Source organism: Ammospiza nelsoni, chromosome 9 (genome assembly GCF_027579445.1).
Source record: "Ammospiza nelsoni isolate bAmmNel1 chromosome 9, bAmmNel1.pri, whole genome shotgun sequence".
NCBI lineage: Eukaryota > Metazoa > Chordata > Aves > Passeriformes > Passerellidae > Ammospiza > Ammospiza nelsoni.
In genome coordinates, this window is record NC_080641.1 from 8,835,552 (window position 1) to 8,853,110 (window position 17,559).

Consider the following 17,559-nt stretch of genomic DNA (forward strand, 5'->3'; position numbering starts at 1 on the left):
CTGGCTTGATGGACATGCTGGGCAATAAAAAAATCTCTGTTAAAGCCGGGATGAAAAGCAGCGGCCACGGTGCTGGTGCTTTCAGAGAGCACATTTGGGGCCGAGCGCTCAGCCCTGGAGATGTTTATAGCACTTTAGGTCTGTTTGTGAGGTTGGAGCCTTTCCAAAAAAAAAAGAAAGCAGGGGTGGGGGTGGGGGGGGAGGAGAGAAAGACATATATTATTGTTTATAATCTGCTTTATTCAGCCAAACCTTTCCCCCAGCAGCCTTTCGGATTGCTGTTAAATCCCTTGGTGCCTTTAACTACCCATACAGAAAGTGGTTAATGTGCATTCACCCTAAGCTTGGCATCTACTCCAGGAAATCACTTTAATTGAGAAGCATTAAATGTTAAAATGATTAAAATACAGAAAGCCAACACACAGGTGCCCATGGAGGGGCGTGGAGCCCTCTGCCCCTCCTGCGTGGCACGGCCCTTCCATCTCACCTGTGCCCGCTGAATGCTGTGGCGGCACGGCCAGGCACTGTCACTGCTGCCAGGGGGCAGGAGAGCTGTGCCACCTTGGCTGCCATGTGGCAGCCATGGAGATTCCCACCCAGCAAAAACCAGGACGCGATGACCAGTGCCACTTGTTCCATCCCCCAGGGGCGTCAGTGCCAGCACCCAGACACGAGCTGGCAGTGCTGACCCCAAAGAGCAAACGGCGCCAGAGCAGGCGATGCCAGTGGTGAGCACTGCCTTCCCACTGAGGAAGAAAATCCCAAAGACAGAAAATCCCAAAGACAGCAGCTGCTAAAAAGCATCCCGAGTTTATTTGCCATCGCTTTCCCTCATGGCGAGGGGTGACTGTACACATCTCATGCCAACACACTGAGGCAGGGTACAAAAGCAACGCCCTGGGCCCGAATCCGGGGGCAATTTGGGGGGATCATCTCTCCCCCAAGACATGGCAATAAATAAGGTTTTATTCTTTAAAATTTTTTATTATTATTCTTTTCGTTGGGTTTTTTTTTTTTTCCTTTTTATTCCCCCAGGAAAGAAGACTCTCACTTTCTGGAACTGTACAAAATTTACACAGCGAGGGGAGGAGGCATTTGGCCTTGTTGAAGGGGGATGGGAGCAGCAGGCACAGCTCTGCCCCGTCCCCCTCCCCACCAGGGCCGGAGCTTGGCACGAAGCAGCACCCAAGGCTGGGGAGGAGGAGGCACATGGATCATGGATGCAGCTGGGGCAGCTCCTGCAGCACCAAGGCACCCAGCTGGGGGGGGCAAGGAAGGACAAGGACAGACCAGTGATGTGCTTTCTCGTGTGGCTTTTTTTTTTTTTTTTTTCTTCTTTTTTTTTTTTTTTTAGTATTTTTTCCCTCTGCTTCTGCAGCCTCCACAGCTCTGGAAGGAGCCTGGACTAACTGGATCCACCCCCAGCCCTCCCTGAAGGGCAGCCTGGGATCATCAGCATCACCCCAGAGACAGGGAGGGGGCAGGGACCGCATGGCCAGGGCATCCCTGTGGGGCTGGGGCAGAGCTGGGCAGAGTGTGGGGCTGGATCTTACCCATGGGGCTGAATGTCTGAGGGTAGGGGCTGTGGCTGTGCTGGGGGACATGGGCATGTGGCTTTGAGCAAGGGCTGGTGCTGAGTGAGCCTGGTCAGGAGCAGACCCGTGGGGCTGGTGGGATGTGCCAGAGCCGCCGGGATCCTCCCTGGCTGCCTGCACCCACCCTTCAGTACCCACGGCACCAGAGGAGGAGGGTGACCCACACCAGGAGCATCTCACAGCCCCATCTCCCCTTCCCACCACCACGCAGGGCTGCTGCAGCTGATGAAATTCCCGTTCCCCCATATATGGGAGGAATTTTTTTGCAATGCCCTCACAGCAAAGGTTGCCCAGCTCTCTCACCCACCTCTGCAGTGGCTGCTGTGCAGGTGCCAGCCCCAGGCAATCCCGGCTGGCCCTGCCATGGCATAGCCTGGCCAGCGGGCATCCCGGGATGGAGGCGATTTGTTTTTATTCCTTCCCCTCGCGTGACGACGGTACAAAGCAGCGACGCTCCTGCATGCCCGGGGATAAATCACGGCCGCTGGGCCAGGAGCAGGCAGGACGGCCCCTGGGCATCGGGGCAATGCCCCCGGCAAAATAAACCCTTCTACAATATAGACTTCTCTTTCCGCGGAGGCTCCGGGCAGCGCCGAGCTGCGTTCCAACACCATATGGAAAAATAACTCTTGAGAACAGCAGCGGTGCTCGGCAGGGCTGCGGGGCTCCGCGGGGCCGGGATGGGCTCTGCCACCCCCGGTTGTTCCTCTCTCCCTCCCGCCGGCCCCGCCGCGGCCGGGTCCTCTCTTGTGCTTACACCCAAAGGCATCCGTGCATCCCCCGCCCCGGCCGCGCTGTCCCCCCTCCCTGCAGCCCTGCAGGGCCGATTCCCACGGGATGTCCCGGGCAGGAAGCTCAGCCGCCGGCGGTGCCCTCGGTGCTGCCTTGCGGGCCGGGGGGAGCGCGGGGGGCCGGGGCGGGGGCGAGCAGCGCTTAGAAGGGAGGGTGATCCATGTCGTCCAGCCAGGAGGCCGGGCTGGTGGGAAAGTCTGGGTACCCCACGCTGCTGCCCGTGGAGATGTCGGAGGTGGGGCCCCCCCCGGCCATGGCCCGCAGCGTGTGACTCACCCCCTGCGCGCCGGGCGCCAGCCCCAGCCCGCCGTCCAGGCCGTAGTCCAGCCCGTTGAGCAAGGGCCCGTGCGCCGGCAGCGACGAGATGGAGGACGGCGACTGCGGGAGGCCGTAGGGGCTCCCGTCCCGCAAGTCCTGGTACGTCTGTCCCGTGCCCTCCATGGAGAAGCCGCCGTTGAGCAACTGTCCGCCCGCCACGTCCCCCACGGAGCCGTAAACCCTGCTGCTGCTGTTGTTGTGGCCGAGCTCGGAGAGGATCTGCTCGTCTGCCGGGGACAGGAGGGAGAGCGGAGGCGGGCGGTGAGCGCCGGGGCCGGCCCCGCGTCCCCCCGGGCCCGCTCGGGCGCCGCGCTCACCGCGGAAGCTCAGCTCGCTGTCGCTGACGCCGCAGTCCTCGGCCGAGCTCTCCTTATCCAGCTTCGCTCCCCCGCGGCTCCGCTTCACGCTCTTGTAGAACTGTCCCCAGCGATGCCGCCCCGCGTCCTTCTTGAGCCGCTTCTCCTTGGCCCGCCGGTTCTGGAACCACACCTGCGGCGGGCAACGGGCACATCGGTGGCACCGCGGCACCCCCGCCACCCTGGCGGTCCTGCGTGGCAGCAGCCCTGTAATCCAGAGCCTCTGCAACCCAGCACCCGTGAAACCCAGTGCTCCATCATCCTGGCACCCCTACATCCATGCCAGCACCCCTACATCCATCCCAGCACCCCTACATCCATGCCAGCACCCCTACATCCATCCCAGCACCCCTAAATCCCTGCATCCCAGCATCCTGGCATACCAACATCCTGGTACGCCAGCTCCCACACCCCCATGCAACCCAGCATTCCTGAACCCTGCAAACCTGCATGCCAACCTCCTAGCTCCCACATCCCCATGCAACCCAGCATCCTAAACCCCTGCAGCCCGGCTTCCAGGCGCCCAATGCCCCTGTGACGCCCTTGCACCCCCCAAAGCCAGCCCCCAGAGGCTGCATGGCCCCTCTCTCGGGGCAGGGTGAGAGGGGCACCGCGGCCTCACCTGCACGACCCTCATGTCCAGCCCCGTCTCGGAGGAGAGCTGCTCCCGCACATGGCGGGCGGGCTTGGGGGAGTTTTTGTAGGCGTTCTTCAGCGTCTCCAGCTGCTTGGCCGTGATCGTGGTCCGGGGCCGCTTCGCGCCCGCCTCGGAGTCATCTGCAAGCCAAGGAGCCGGTAGCAGCCCCGAGCAGCAGCAGATCGTGGGGAAAACCTCCCCAAAAGCGGCCGCCCCGAGCCCGCAGCGCCCCTTGCCGCGGGTCACCCGGCGGGCACGGAGCCCCCGAGCGCGCCGTGCCCCTGGCAGCCCTTTCGGGGTGCCTACCGTTCTGCTTGGCCGTCTCGTAGTCCTCCTTGCAGACCAGCCGGCCGTCCTCCATCAGGTAGAACTCGTCGCCCGTGGCCAGCTGGCGGCTGCAGATGATGCAGGCGAAGCAGTGCAGGTGGTACACGAAGTCCTGCGCCTTGCGCACCACCTGGGTCGGGGGGATGCCCTGCTGGCACGCCGTGCATTTGGTCCCGAAACGCCTGCGGGGGGAACAGGGAGACCCTGAGCCCCCCGGCTCGGTGGGTTTGGGGATGGGCAGCGGAGACAGGGCAGAGTTCAAACCAGCGATCAACCTTATTATGCGTGACACTTCACACGGCGGGGGTTTATCTTCCTCAGAGCGAGAGAGTGGCCTAATGGAGCCCAGCAAGGTTTGATTTTAATGATTCTTTTAACTAATGCTTATAGGCTGCCTGATTTTTTTTTTTCCCTGCAAGGACAGTACATATTTCATCCACATTAATACCAAATAAATTAATTACGCCGCCCCGCTGGCATGATGAATCCCAGATTAATGCGGAATGATGGGGCTCTTACACCATAACGATGGCCTGGCAGGGGCGTGGGGTGGGGCAGAGCTGCCAGCACGGCTGCAGGGTGCAAGGTGTGGGTGAGAGTGGGAGAAGAAGCGTGGAAGGAGCACGGTGCAAGGAAGGTGGGAGCAGCGTGAAAGAAATGTGCAAGGATGGCACAGGACACGCAGGGAGTGGGGAAGGCTCATGCAGTGAATGTGAGTGTGCAAGAATGCTGCAGGAAGTGTGCAAGAGGGGAATTCACTGAATGAAGGGTGACTCGTGCCTTGAGGAGGAAGGCAGAAGTCAGCGAATGTTCCAGAGGCGTTTTTGGTAACAAACGTTGTGGGACTGAGCTGGGGCACATCCCCACCTCCCACTGGCTCCACAGGGCTCTGTGAGGTCTCCCCGGCTCCCCAGGGCAGCCCTGAGGACCCACAGAGCATCCGGGTGACAAAGCTCAGAATAAATCTGCCCTGTCTGCTTTGAAGGAGCAGGAGCAGGAACAGGAGCGCCCCGAGCGCCCCAATCGCTTTGGCCCAGCCCGAGGCTGCGGGGACAGGCAGTGACATTTGGGAATGCAGCCACTCCAGGCACCTCTGGCTGTCCCCCGAGGCCTGAGCAGCTCCAAAAATCACCCTCGAGCCCCATGGCCGCTCATCCCCTCCGGAAATCCAGGGCACAGCCACCACGGCTGGGACTCTGAGGCTGCCCCTGAGCCACGCAGGGATGGGTGGCAGGTTATGGGCACGGGTGGTGCCAGCAGGCTTTTGGGGTGCTGGAAGCAGAAGGTGAGAAGGGAAAACCTGGTTTGTGTAATTTTCTGGGCTTGTATCCTAAAGGGAGAATCCCTGGACATCTGCTGGGGACACCTCAGCTCTCCCGGAGTCAGAGGGGAGGGAAGGTGGGAGAGGAAGGGGGAGAGAGGGAGAGGGGTGGAGAGGAGATGGACAAGAGAGAGGGAGGGAGGGATGAGGGAAGGATGGAATGGAGGATAAAGGGAGGCGGGGTGGGAATGGAGGGGAGGAGGGTGGGAATGGAGGGAAGGAGGAAAGCAGAAGTGAGTGAGGAAAAGGATGGACAGAGGATGCTTTTCTGCTCCCAAGGCTGAGCTGGTGCCCATTCTGCAGCCCACATCCCCTGCCAATTCACCTGTAAAAGCCATTTTAACAACAGTCCCCACACCCCGGGGTGCTCCCACATCATCTGGGGACACAGCGCCCGGGACAGAGCCACGGACCCAGAGCTGCAATTCGGGGGAAGGAAAAAAAAAGACCAAAAAAAAAAAAAAAAATCGATCTGATCCTTTCCAAAGCAGCTCCTGCATTGCCAAGCACCTCCGAAGCTGGGCTGAAATCCTCCCGTGCCCTGCAGGTTCCCAGCCTGAGATCAATGCGCGGTTAAGGAAAGGTGAGGTGCGAGCGCCGCGCTGCTATTGATTGGCACCAAATAATCCAGGCAGGACCTCATCTGAGAAAGTCGCTGATCTTTCAACTCCAATTAACATTGATTACCCGCACCTTTTGGGCGACTATTTAAACGACTCGGAGATTAATAGGCTGGAAAATATCAGAAGTGAAGTGTTATTACCCGGGCTGGAGTGGCCGCTCTGACCGTCTCCGGGAAGGAGAATTCCGAGCTGCATCTTTGCTCCTGATGCCTGCTGAGGATCTGGGAGAGCCTGGGGATGGCAAGGCAGGCGAGTCCTGTCTAGGGACGGACCGGAATGGCTTTAGGGTTGTGCTATGGGGTGACGGGGACAGCCCGTGTGGCTGCTCGGGAGCGGGAGGTGATGGCACAAGGGGTGGCTTTAGTGCCCGAGGGCCTGAAAGGCACCAGGATCCAACCCCCAGCAAAAATCCTTCTCTATCCCTTGGGAAAACTCAAAAAATTCACCGGCAGCCAGGGACCGGAGCATCCTAAAGGCAAAGTCCGTTTTTAATGGGGAACGGGCTGTCCTGTGTCCGAGAGCAGGGAAATGCCACGGCTGGGGCACCGCACAGCTCAGAGGCAGCTGCCAAGGCAATCACATGAGGGTTTCACGCTAATGGGAGCAAAAAAATTATTAAAAAAAAAAAAAAAAAAAAAAAAAAGAAGAAGAAAGAAAGAGGTAAAAGGTGAAGGGAGAGAAAGAGCATCATCAGATCCCGAGGAGGCGAGGGAGGCACTCGGGAGGAAGGGAAGAGGCAGCGCTGTCGCTGTCGGCGCCTTGCGCGGCTTTCTCCTGCCCTCTAGCTCCGAGCGGGGCCGTGGATCGGCCCCAGGATGTCACCCCCGAAGGGCTGAACACCGGCACGGGGCAGGGACAGGAGCAGCAGCGAGATCCGGGGCTTTGCCATGAGCACATCCCAACAACAGCATCCACCCGGCAGCACCGCAAAGCACCGACATCCCCTTATTGCCACACCAACACCAACAAGCTGCATGAAGATTTTTTGGAGAAATTATGCTAAAACTGGGCTGCGCGGGCAGGGAGGCGCTGCCTCGGGGGGTGCTACTCACTTGAAGAAATCCTCCTTGCAGTAGACGCTGCCGGCCCGGGAGAAGCAGCGCTCGGCCAGCTGCATGTGGCAGTCGGCGCACTTGAGGCAGGAGCTGTGCCAGTGGCGGTCCAGCACCTTGAGGATGAACTTGTCCAGGATGTGCTGGTTGCAGCCGGCGCACTGCGGGATCTCTGCCCGGAGGGGATGGAGAGAACAGCAGCGTCAGCCACCCCAAATCCCTGCCCGGCCGCATCCCGGCGGGTTTTGGGGATGCCACCCCTCAAATCCCCTCACGTCCCCTTCTGTAAAGCTTTGCCAAAATCCGCCGGGACAGCCGATCCCGGCTGGATCGGACACACACACACACACACACACAGAGTGGGTTTTTCCTTCCTCACCCCGTTCTTCAGGCCGTGTTTTCCTCTCTGCCCGCCTCTCCCCCCCTCTGGAATGGCACAACCACCAAGCAGGGACAGCGCTCGTAGCCCCCACTGACTCACACACAGGGAAGCAGATGGATTCGGGGGGGGGGGGGGGGGGGGGGGAAATAAAAAAGAAAAAGGTTTTAAAAGAAAAAAAAATATTAAAACAAACAAACAAACAAACAAAGAAAAACACCAAGCAGAAAAATTTTTAAAGAATAACATTTTTTAAAGGAAGAAAGATTTTAAAAAGGAAAAAATATATTTAAAAACTACCAAAAAGGAAAAATATTTTAAAAAGGAAAATTATAAAAAAAAGGGAAAATATTATTTGAGAAGGAAAAAGGTATAGAATGAAAAGAATTTTAAAAAAGGAAAAAAACTATAATAAATATATAAAAAGCGATGAAGATAAAAAAGCGAAAAGATTTTTTAAAGGGATAAAAAAAAAAAAGAGATGCGAAATAGGTAAAAAGCGAGGAAGATCAAAAAAGGAAAATATTTTTAAAGGAAAAATATTTAAGAAGGGGAAAAAATCACAAGAAGGAAAAAGGTTTTTTAAAAAAAGGAAAATGAAGGAAAGGTTCAAAAAGGAAACAGGAAGAAGGAGAAAATTAAGCAGGAACAAAAAAAAAAAAGAAAAGCAAAAAGGAGAAACAAAAAAAAACGTGAGGGAAGAGAGGAAAGGAATGGTACAAGGGAGAAAAAGAAAAAAAGGAAAAGGGGGGCAGGGAGAGAAAGGGGAATGGGAGATAAAAAAGGGAGAAAGGGAAAGAAAGAGGAAGGAAAGGAAGAAAAAGGAGGGAAAAGAAAAGAAGTGCGGGGGGAAGAGGAAGGAACGGGCAAAGGAGGAAATAAAGAGCGGGGGAAGGAGGAAAAAGCACAGGAAAATCTCACATTGCTCCAGCCTCGAACAACATTATCTCAAACCCCTTTGGGGTCCTGCCACGTTCCTCATGTGAGAGCAGCCGATCCCATCCCTGCCCAGCGGGACAGTGACAATCCCTGAGCCCTCAGACCACGGCCGCTGCTTCTGCCCCATTAACCGCGCCAGAAATTAAAAATTAATAATTCTACGGCTTTAGAGGTCCCTCTTTCCCTTCTTGCCTTGGGAACCCCGGGGTGCTTCGCCGCCCTCCCTCCAGCACGGATTTCCAGGCTGGGTGTGTGGGACCCGCTTGGGAGCAGCGCGCACGCCGCTGGCACCGGCCCCAGGAAATCCTGGAATCCTTTTGGGTCGTTCCACAAACGCGTGTGCATCTCCGGGAGCCACGTTTTGTGTCTAAATGATTATTTCTGTAAACACGGGTGTGTTTGCGTGCACCCGTCCGACACTCTCGCAAACCAACAAAGAGATTTCCCCTTCCTAAAAGCAGCGACGCAGCTCCGTTTCAACAAGCAAACAACCGCAGCCGAGAACAGGATATCTCCCTTCAAATCTCCAAAGAAAACTGGTATTTTTTAAGAGGAGACCGATTTTCCTTCCAATTTCGCTGTAGATGCACAGCATCCCCACGCACAGGTGCCTGTGTTTGCAATGATGCCTGTGTGCACACACGAGATGATAATAATAAAATAATAATAATGATTATGATAAAAGTAATAATATCAACAATAACAAAAGGGGGGAACTGCCAAGGGAACCAGGAGATGTCCCTCTGGTTGGCAGAGAGAAAATACCTCAAATTCAAGCCCCGCACCCTGCTTTGTGCCACAGAGGCAGCTGCCTCCCTGCCTCGCGTTTATCACGCTCGTTTTACCTGAATTATTTTATAGAACAGGAATAAAGTTAATGGGTACAATCGGTACGTCGGGAAGGAGGCGCTCCCAGGCTGTCTTTGCCCACCAGCATTCCCAGTTTGTGTGCACAGGGGGGTTTGGATGCTCCTCCTGGGGGGACACAGTCATGGGGTGCCCCCGCTCCACCGGGCACCAGTGGGGCGATGCAGCGGCCTCGGTGCATCGCCCGGGGCAGGGGGGAATTTGGGGGTCCCCTCTGCCCCCAAAGGGAGGGCACAGCACATGTGCATCCCGGGCGGGATTTGGCCGCATCCCACCAAAGCCCGTGGGCAGATCCGCAATCCCCCCCCCCGCCTCCTCCCCGCGCTCCCTCCCACGCACGGACACCCGAGACACGGCCTGGCCCCCAACGCTGCCGTGATTTATCAGCGGCGGGTCCATCCCCCCATTCCCCCATTCCCCCCTCCCCGGCCCTCTCCCCGACGGGAAAAATTAGAGAAATATCGATTGGAACGAAACAAACGGGCCGGGGGCCGCAGTAATGCCCCAGAGCGCAAAGGGGGAGCGGGGAGAGATGCACCGGGCACCGAGGGGCACGAACAGCCGAGTCCTGCTCCAGACTAACAAATCCCGGCTCTGGGGCCGAGTTCTGCTCCGGACTAACAAATCCCGGCTCTGGGGATCGGTCCTGCTCCGCTCAGGGGCAGGGATGGAGCCCATGGGTGTCCGGGAATGCGGGGAAAAGCGGAGCCCAAAGGGGCCCGGGCCGCCGGTACCGGAGCCCGCCCCGAGCCCAAGGGAAGCGCCAGTCCGGGATTCCTTCAAAACTCTTTCTGCGGGGAGGAAAGCTCGTTCCTTCACATGTTAAAAAAGCTTCCAATTCATTTCAGCGCTGCGGGCAAACGACTTTCTCGGCGGCGATCAATCACTGCCCCGCTCCAGCCCCTTGGCCCGAGCCTGCCGGCAGCCGGGCACTGTTCCCGCAGCCTTTGGCACAAGTTTGGGCTCCGGTAGAGATTTGCAAAACAATATTCATAAATAATATTCGGAATTTTATTTTTAACGATCCCGTCTGCAAGGCGAAGCGAGGCCTCTCGCGGGGGCGGGGGGAGAGGCAGCTCGGCTCCCCAAAATCCTGCAGAAGGAGATGCTGTAGGACACGGCCGCTGCTAAAATTACCTGGTGGCTAAAGAGAGAGGAAAAACTGTGATTTAATAGCGATTAAAAATTGAAATGTCACGGATTTTCCTCTCACACGCGGTGAAATATCGAGGTGCTGCTGGGGGCTCCTTGGGAAGGGGCTCCCTGCCCAGGGAGAATTTCCTTCGTGCTCTGTGGCACCGAGGCAGGATCGGGCCCCAAATCTGTCACGACATGAAAGCATGGGAGCTGGCAGCGGCCGCAGGGCTCAGCCTGGGGCAGCGGGAAAACCACAGGAGGAGGATCTCCAGCAGCCCAGCCTCATCTATTTTCCTTCAGCCATTTTTTTAGCTCACAAATAAGTATAATATTTATTATTGTTATTATTTTTAATAATAATAGCATTTCTAGAGATACAAATAGCAATATTCGTAGTAATAATAGCTATAAAGTAAAAATATAATAATAATAATAATAATAATAATAATAATAATAATAATAATAATAATAATAATAATAATAATAATATCATCATAATCTCGTTGGATTCTTTCCTGCTAATTCTTGCTATCCATCAGTCATGGGAATGACAATGTCATGGGCAAGGGAGTTTGGTGGGCCCGGGAAGGGCCAGATCAGGGAGCCGTTCTGGGGCAATGCAGCTCCACGGTGGTTTGGGCACCTCGTTTTTCTCTTAAACCAAGGGATTCCCAGGCCACAGAAGTGACCCAGCGACCCGGAACCGGCCTGGCTCAGGATACGGAGGCGGGACAGACCCTGAATGTCCTTGTCCCTGTCCCTGCCCCGGCTCTGCGCCCCTGACCGCGATTTTCCTTCCCCTCTGCTGCGGTGGAATTGGCCGAACGGGCCCTCCTGTCCAACCCTCCCGCAGCTCGGACCGGACCGGACCGGACCGAGGGATAACGGCGGCAGCTCCGCGGCGAGAGGCAGCACCGGAAAACGCACGGAAAACGAATTCCAGCCTGCCGGGGGGCCGGGGCCCGGAGCGGGGGGAGCCTGTCCCGGAGCGGGCACCCCCGAGCCCCCCGAGCCCCCCGAGCCCCGGCCGGGCAGTCCCGCCCGCCTCCACCGCCCCAGGTCCCTCCCCGCAACTTTCTCGGCGCCGCTGTGGCCCCGGTGGGGTCCCCCCATTCCGGGAGCGCGGCGACGCCCCGCTCTCGGCAACGGGGAGAAATAACCATAATAATAATAATAATAATAAAAATCACAATAACAACAGCAGCAGCAATTCCCGCGCAGGAGGTTCCCCCCCGGCCGCCCGCAGCCCAGGGCGCACCGGGGCACGGCCGAACCCCACCGGGATCCACTGGGGCATCCACCGTGCCCGCGGGATGCGGGGCTCGGCCCTGTAGGAACCACAGCGGTGACAGACACCCCCCGTGGGTCACCCCCAGCTCGGCTCCAGCATCCCCTCGGGGCGCTCCATCCCCACGGGCTCCATCCGCCCTGCGCGCAGCCCACGGACGCGCCACCTGTGGCTGCAGGGCTGCAGCACCCACAGGGACACGCAGGGGATTTTGGATGGACGCGGGTGCGGCGGCATCCCTCAGCCGGGCTCGGCATCCCGGTGCCATCCCGGTGCCATCCCGGTACCGTCCCGGTACCATCCCGGTATTATCCCGGTACCATCCCGGTGCCATCCCGGTGCCATCCCGGTGCCATCCCGGTACCATCCCGGTATTATCCCGGTACCATCCCGGTGCCGTCCCGGTACCATCCCGGTGCCGCGCACGCACCGCCCTGGGCCCCTTCCCACCGCCGCCTGTCGCGATAAACGATATCAGCCGGGTGTCGTGCGCTGCGCGGGGCGGGCGGGGGCCGGGGCCGCACACACTCACAGTCACACTCATATTCACACTCATACTCACACTCACACTCGAATTCACGCTCACACACGCACAGCCGGAGCCGCGCCGTCCCCCCCGTCGGGGCCGGGCCCGCACCGCCCGCTGCCCGCCCGCCCCGGGGCTCCGCTCTCCCGCCCGCACCCTCCGCATTTTCGCGGCCGTGAACGGCGCTGCGCGCTGGGGAAAACGAAGGGAAAGTGCAGAACGGGAGCGAACGGGAGCGGAGGCACCTGTCTGCCCGCAGGGCGCTGCCCCCCGGCCCGGGGCCGCCTTTGCGGCAGGGAGCGAAGGAGGGAGAAGAGAAAAGCGTCCTTACGTTGCACCGGCACACCGAGGATCTCGGGAAGCCCCTTGACAGCCCCTTCGGCGGCGAGCGCAGAGCTTTGCATCATTTTATTGGCCCGGGGGGCGGCGGAGGGGAGAGAAGAGGGGCGGGAGAGCCGCGGGCCGGGCCGGCGGAGCCCGGCGGCGGGAGGTGCCGTGTCCCGGTGCCGTGTCCCGGTGCCGTGTCCCGGTGCCGGTGCCCGCCGGTGCCGCCCGCCTCCCATTCATTCCCCTGCGGGGAGCGCGCCTGACGTCACCGCCCGCAGGGGGGCGGGGGCGGGACGGGCCCCCCGCAGCCAATCAGCGCCCGCTCCGCGCCGCCGGGGGCGGGGCCTGGAGTTGGGAGGCGGGGCTTATGCGTTGGGGGCGGGGCCTGCGGGGAAGGGGCGGGGCCGGGCCGGCGGTGCCTTTGGGGACAGAGGGGGACAGAGAGGGATAAAGGGGGACAGAGAGGGACAGAGAGCGACGGGCCCAAGGCCGCGGGCGGGCTCCGCTCCCGGGGCTCCCGGACCCGCTCCCGCTCCATGGAAGGCACTGGGGAGTCCCCGCTCCGGGCACAGCCCCCGCCCTGTCCCTCGGGCCGCGGGGAAGCCAAGGGGCCCTTCCCTGGCCCCGGCGGACAGCGGCGCATCCCGCGGCACCATGAGCTCCTGTCCAGCGGCTGCCACCCCGGCCACGGCCAGCCCTGCTTCCGCAGGGCGCTGTGACACATCCCTGGGGCCCGTGCCAATGGTGCCTCCCCAGGGACACCTCGGCACGGACAGAGCCGGCTGCAGCGTGCCCAGCCTGGCAGCCCGATGGCCGGGGTGGCACAAGGGTGGCAGTGCCGAAGTGGGGCCACCGTGAGGATCCCCGTGGGGCTCTGCTGAAGGAGAGCCTTGAGACAACGCAGCCCCCAGCGCTGATGTGGCGGTACCTGAGGGCTGAGCAAGGAAAGTCACCGAAATGGGGCTGAAGTTATGGTGGCTGCCCCCAGCATCGCCCTTTCGTGCTCACCGTGTCACCAGCTCGGGGACAATGGTGCCAAATGTGCTGGGCCATGCCGCTCTGCTCAGAGAACCAGGCGAGGCTCCCGAGGCGGCACAGGCAGCTTCTGGCAGGTGAGGGAGGATGCTCACCCAGCCCAGAGCACGGCTCAGATGTGCCCATGCCAAGCCTTCCTTTCCACACTGTTAGCAAGAGGATTTTCCCACCTGGTGAAACCCTGCCCCGTCAGGAAATGTGCGGATGGGACAAGACTGGGAAAAAATGTTTAAAAATAAAAGTAATAAAACCTAAGAAATGTATTAAGCCTGATGGTTTCTTAGGAAAAAAAAAATTGATTTTGTTTCTATGAGCTGCTGGGGTTTGACCCCTCCAAAGCTCCATTTTTACCAACAAACCCTCTTCCCCCTCATATGGCAGCTCTGTGCACTCACACAGGAGAGAGCTCATCCCTGCAGTTCACCGAGCGCCAAATTCTGCTTCCCACCCCAGGGAGGAGGATCCCAGCCCCTCCCCTCCCATCCCGTCCCATCCCCTAAATCACGCTGCAGCTCCTAAGTGCATTAGGCACCGCCAGCCCCCGGCCACCTGCGCTCCGCAGCCCCCTGGGGCAGGGCCACCGTGTCCCCAAGTCCCCAGCCTGGCTCCCGACACGCAGAAAGGCAGGTCCTTCAGACAGATTGACGGGAGTTTAGCCGGACGCGCGGACAGACGGACAGACGGACAGTGCCCCACCGCCGCCCCGTCCTGCTGCTTTGCATTTCCAGCCTATTTCCCTCATTATCGCACCGCTGCCGGGAGTCACCGCGCTCTCCCAGCTCTCTTGGCACGCTCTTGATTTATCTCTCAGCTGGGATAAGAGCTCCCTCCACCCCCTTCTCCTCGGGGAATTCAATTTTCATTCATTTTTCTGCTTTGCCAGATTGATGCAGCCCCTTCTGCCCTGCTCTGGATCACTCCTGGCAGCGCTGAGCGGGCAAAGGGAGCCGAACAGCACCGAGCCCTCACCCTGGGGAAGCATCCTGCTGATGGGGGGCTGCCACCGCCCAAAAAAACCACCCCAGCAGCATCTTCCCAGTGCTGGCTCACACATCTCCTCGGCAGAGCCTTCATCCCTTCCCCTTCATCCCTTCCTCTCCCGGTAGCACGGCTTTGTTCCCCTCCATCCTTCCTGCTGTCCATCTGTTCCTTATGTTGGTGGGGATCTTTTGGTCTCTTTAGGGATTTTTTAGGTCACTTTGGGCTTTTTGGTCTCTTTTGAGTTTGTTTTTTCCCATCTCACATGGCTGAGATGAGCATGAGGTGCTTGCCCAGCAAACCCTCTCTGTGCCACCCAAAATGCTGCTGGGTCCTGGCGGTGCCCAGAGAGGGGGGTCATATGTGGTGGGTGTGAAATGTTCCCCCTCCAGGCTTTCTCCTCCTCCCAGAGCTAAACCAGAGCTAAGGCTTGATGGTGACCAGCCTGCAGAAGGGTGATTTTCATCAGGTTGCATTTCTGGGGCACTTTTGGGGGGCACAGATACCCTGCTCCTTCCTTGGCATTGCCTGGAGCCCTGTGGCCCTGCAGCCAGGGGAAAACCGGACCAGCATGAGGCGATGATGCAAAACCCACAGAGGAGCAGGGATGCTGCTCCCACCCCTTCCCTGCTGGGATTCATGGTTAATAAAAGGCAGGTAAATCCCAGAGCCTGTGACAAGGCACAGAGCCAGCCTCCCCTTGTGTGCCCCAGCCCTGGCACATTGGAATTAGGGCTGGCTTGGACACTGTGGCACAGAGGGGGACATCTGTGCATTGTCCCCTGGTGCAACAAGGGGGTTTCTGGGCAGAATTGGGGAAATGTAAAGGAATATAAGGAAATATAAGGAAAACTGGGAACTGTAAGGTCCTGACTCATGCCTGGGGGTGTGAGTGCAGCTCTGTCTCAATCAGCAAACCCCAAACGGGTTTGGAGGTGCCAGGGCGCTGAGCTTTGTGCCACCCATGCAGCGAGTTTGCCAGGCGTCAGCCCAGCTCCCAGAGTCCCCTCGTGTGACAAAACCAGCTCCTCCTGAACAAGGTGGGGACATCCCTGCAAGTCCAACGCCGCCACGGCCACTTCTTGGCACGAAGCCATCTCCCGAACCCCACCGCCCCCAAGTCTGAATTATCCCAATAATTCCCCCTCCCACTCACATCCCTATAGCAGGACAAGCACACCGAGAGCCGGGTACTCACCAGCAGCCAGGGAAAGCCTCTCCCCTCGCAGGCAGGGGCGTTGCTAATTGTAATTGAAAATTAATCGGCGCTCAGCGAAGCCCCGGTGGTTTTATGGCTGCAGCGCGGGGATGCCGGTGGAGAAAGGCTCGTTCCTGTGCCGAGGAGGGAGAGGGAAGACGGGCAGGGCTGGAGGGAGCGAGCGCTGAAGGGGTGGGAAGGTGCCTGGCTGTGCGGGGGGCCTGGCCACTGGCCTGGCGGAAAATTAAATTGCACTTGAGGGTAAATTGTATTAGGGAATAGCGGCCGCCCCTGAGGCCATTTGGGTAATTAGCCCCAGGGAGCCGAGGCCGAGCCGGGAAGGGGTGACCCCATCAGGGAGGGCACCTCGGGGGCTCGGGCTGGGTCCCCAGGACAGCTTGTGCCACCTGCGAGTGTGGCCACAGCAGCTCCAGCCGTGCAGGGCTGAGGGGGGACCTGTCCCCAAGTCATCCCGAGAGGGGGACACAGTGTGGGGACGCAGAGTGGGGACGCAGAGTGGGGACACTCCGAGCCTGCAGCAGCCCCGCTGTGCCCCGCACTGGGGCTCCCCGGTGTTGGAGGGGGACAGCCCGGTGCCACAGGCCGGGAGAGCCGGGCCCGGGAGGATCGGGACTGCACCAAACAGGATTACGGAAAGTCCATTTACCGGACTCTCTTTTTCCTGCGTGCACAGCAGCTTGAGGCTGCGGGCCTGCCGGGGATGCTAATCTGGGCATCGCGCTAACCCCTTCCGGCAGCGCCCACCTCCCCGGCCCTAATCCCCCCTCCCGCACCTGCTGCACCCCCTGCCCGCCCCACAGCGGCATTTGGGGCTGAGGTGACCGCGGGCAGCCCCACACCGCAATCCCACACAGGGGAGCAGCTGGCGGGGGGGGGGTTATTGATGCTGGGGGCGAACCCCCCAGGGAAATCAAGGAGAAGGAGGCAGCAGGGCTGCGGCGCTCAGACCCTGCCCATCCATCACCGGCGGTGGGCAGGGCCGGTCCCGGCTCGGGGGAGCCCCAGCCCCGCTCCGGGCCGGGCCCAGCCCCAGGCCGAGAGGGACAGAGCTGGCAGACGCCAGCCCCGCAACGCCTGGAGGCGGGACCACGCACAAACACTAAAGGAAAGACGGAAGGACACAATTTATTTGACGGGCAGGTGAGGGAGGAAGGGCTGGAGGAGCCAGAGACCGCAGGGGCAGAGCTGAGCGCCCTCCTCCCCATGCCGCCAGCCTCCCACCTGGGCAAAGTGAAGATATCAAGAAAAAGGCTCCAAATCGGATTGACACCCCCCCTCCCCCTTAATAAAGTTTATTATCGGCCGGGCTCTAATCCTTTTAAATCCCCCACGCGGGGGGATGGGCCAGGATTAGGGGAGGGCAGCGTAATCCCAATGAATTTGTTACAGGGGGATTTAGACAGCGCTGGGAGAGCAGATGGCCCCGGCCCCGGCTCTGGAAAACAACAATTTTCCTTAATGATTCCTAACAAGGATAAAAGGGCAGAGAGAATCGGGGACAGGCGCAGGGGGCCCACACCCACGGGAGTCCTGGTCCCCAGGGATGCTGCCGTGTGTCTCCATGCTCGGAGCACGGGCATGGTCAGCACGGAGCTGCAGCTCTGCAACTCGTGCCAACTTTATTCCAGCAGCTTCCTCTGCCTCCTCCTGCTTGAGGAGAAACCAGGAGCCATCCCAGCCCTGGGGATGTACAGAGGGCAGCTGCCCAGAGGCATCATCCCCAAGCAAAAGGCAGGATTGAAAACATACAATGGTAATTAAAAATATTGAAAGGATTTTTAAAGCAAGTGCTCTTCCCAGGGTGGGGAGGAGGCAGGAGCAGCAGGGACACCGGGAATGGGGC

At 59.3% G+C, this 17,559-nt stretch overlaps 1 protein-coding gene across 1 annotated transcript; it reads right to left on the bottom strand.

Moving 5' to 3' along the window:
• Window positions 1–2,525: 2,525 nt before the first annotated feature.
• On the bottom strand, window positions 2,526–12,579 carry LHX4 (LIM homeobox 4). The gene is made up of 6 exons (XM_059478117.1): window positions 12,489–12,579; window positions 7,022–7,193; window positions 4,005–4,207; window positions 3,684–3,838; window positions 3,023–3,194; window positions 2,526–2,932 (listed from the first exon to the last, which is right to left on the bottom strand). Exons 1-6 carry the CDS (start codon window positions 12,562–12,564, stop codon window positions 2,529–2,531), a joined length of 1,182 nt encoding a protein of 393 aa, XP_059334100.1. The 5' UTR covers window positions 12,565–12,579; the 3' UTR covers window positions 2,526–2,528.
• Between the last annotated feature and the right edge of the window lie 4,980 nt (window positions 12,580–17,559).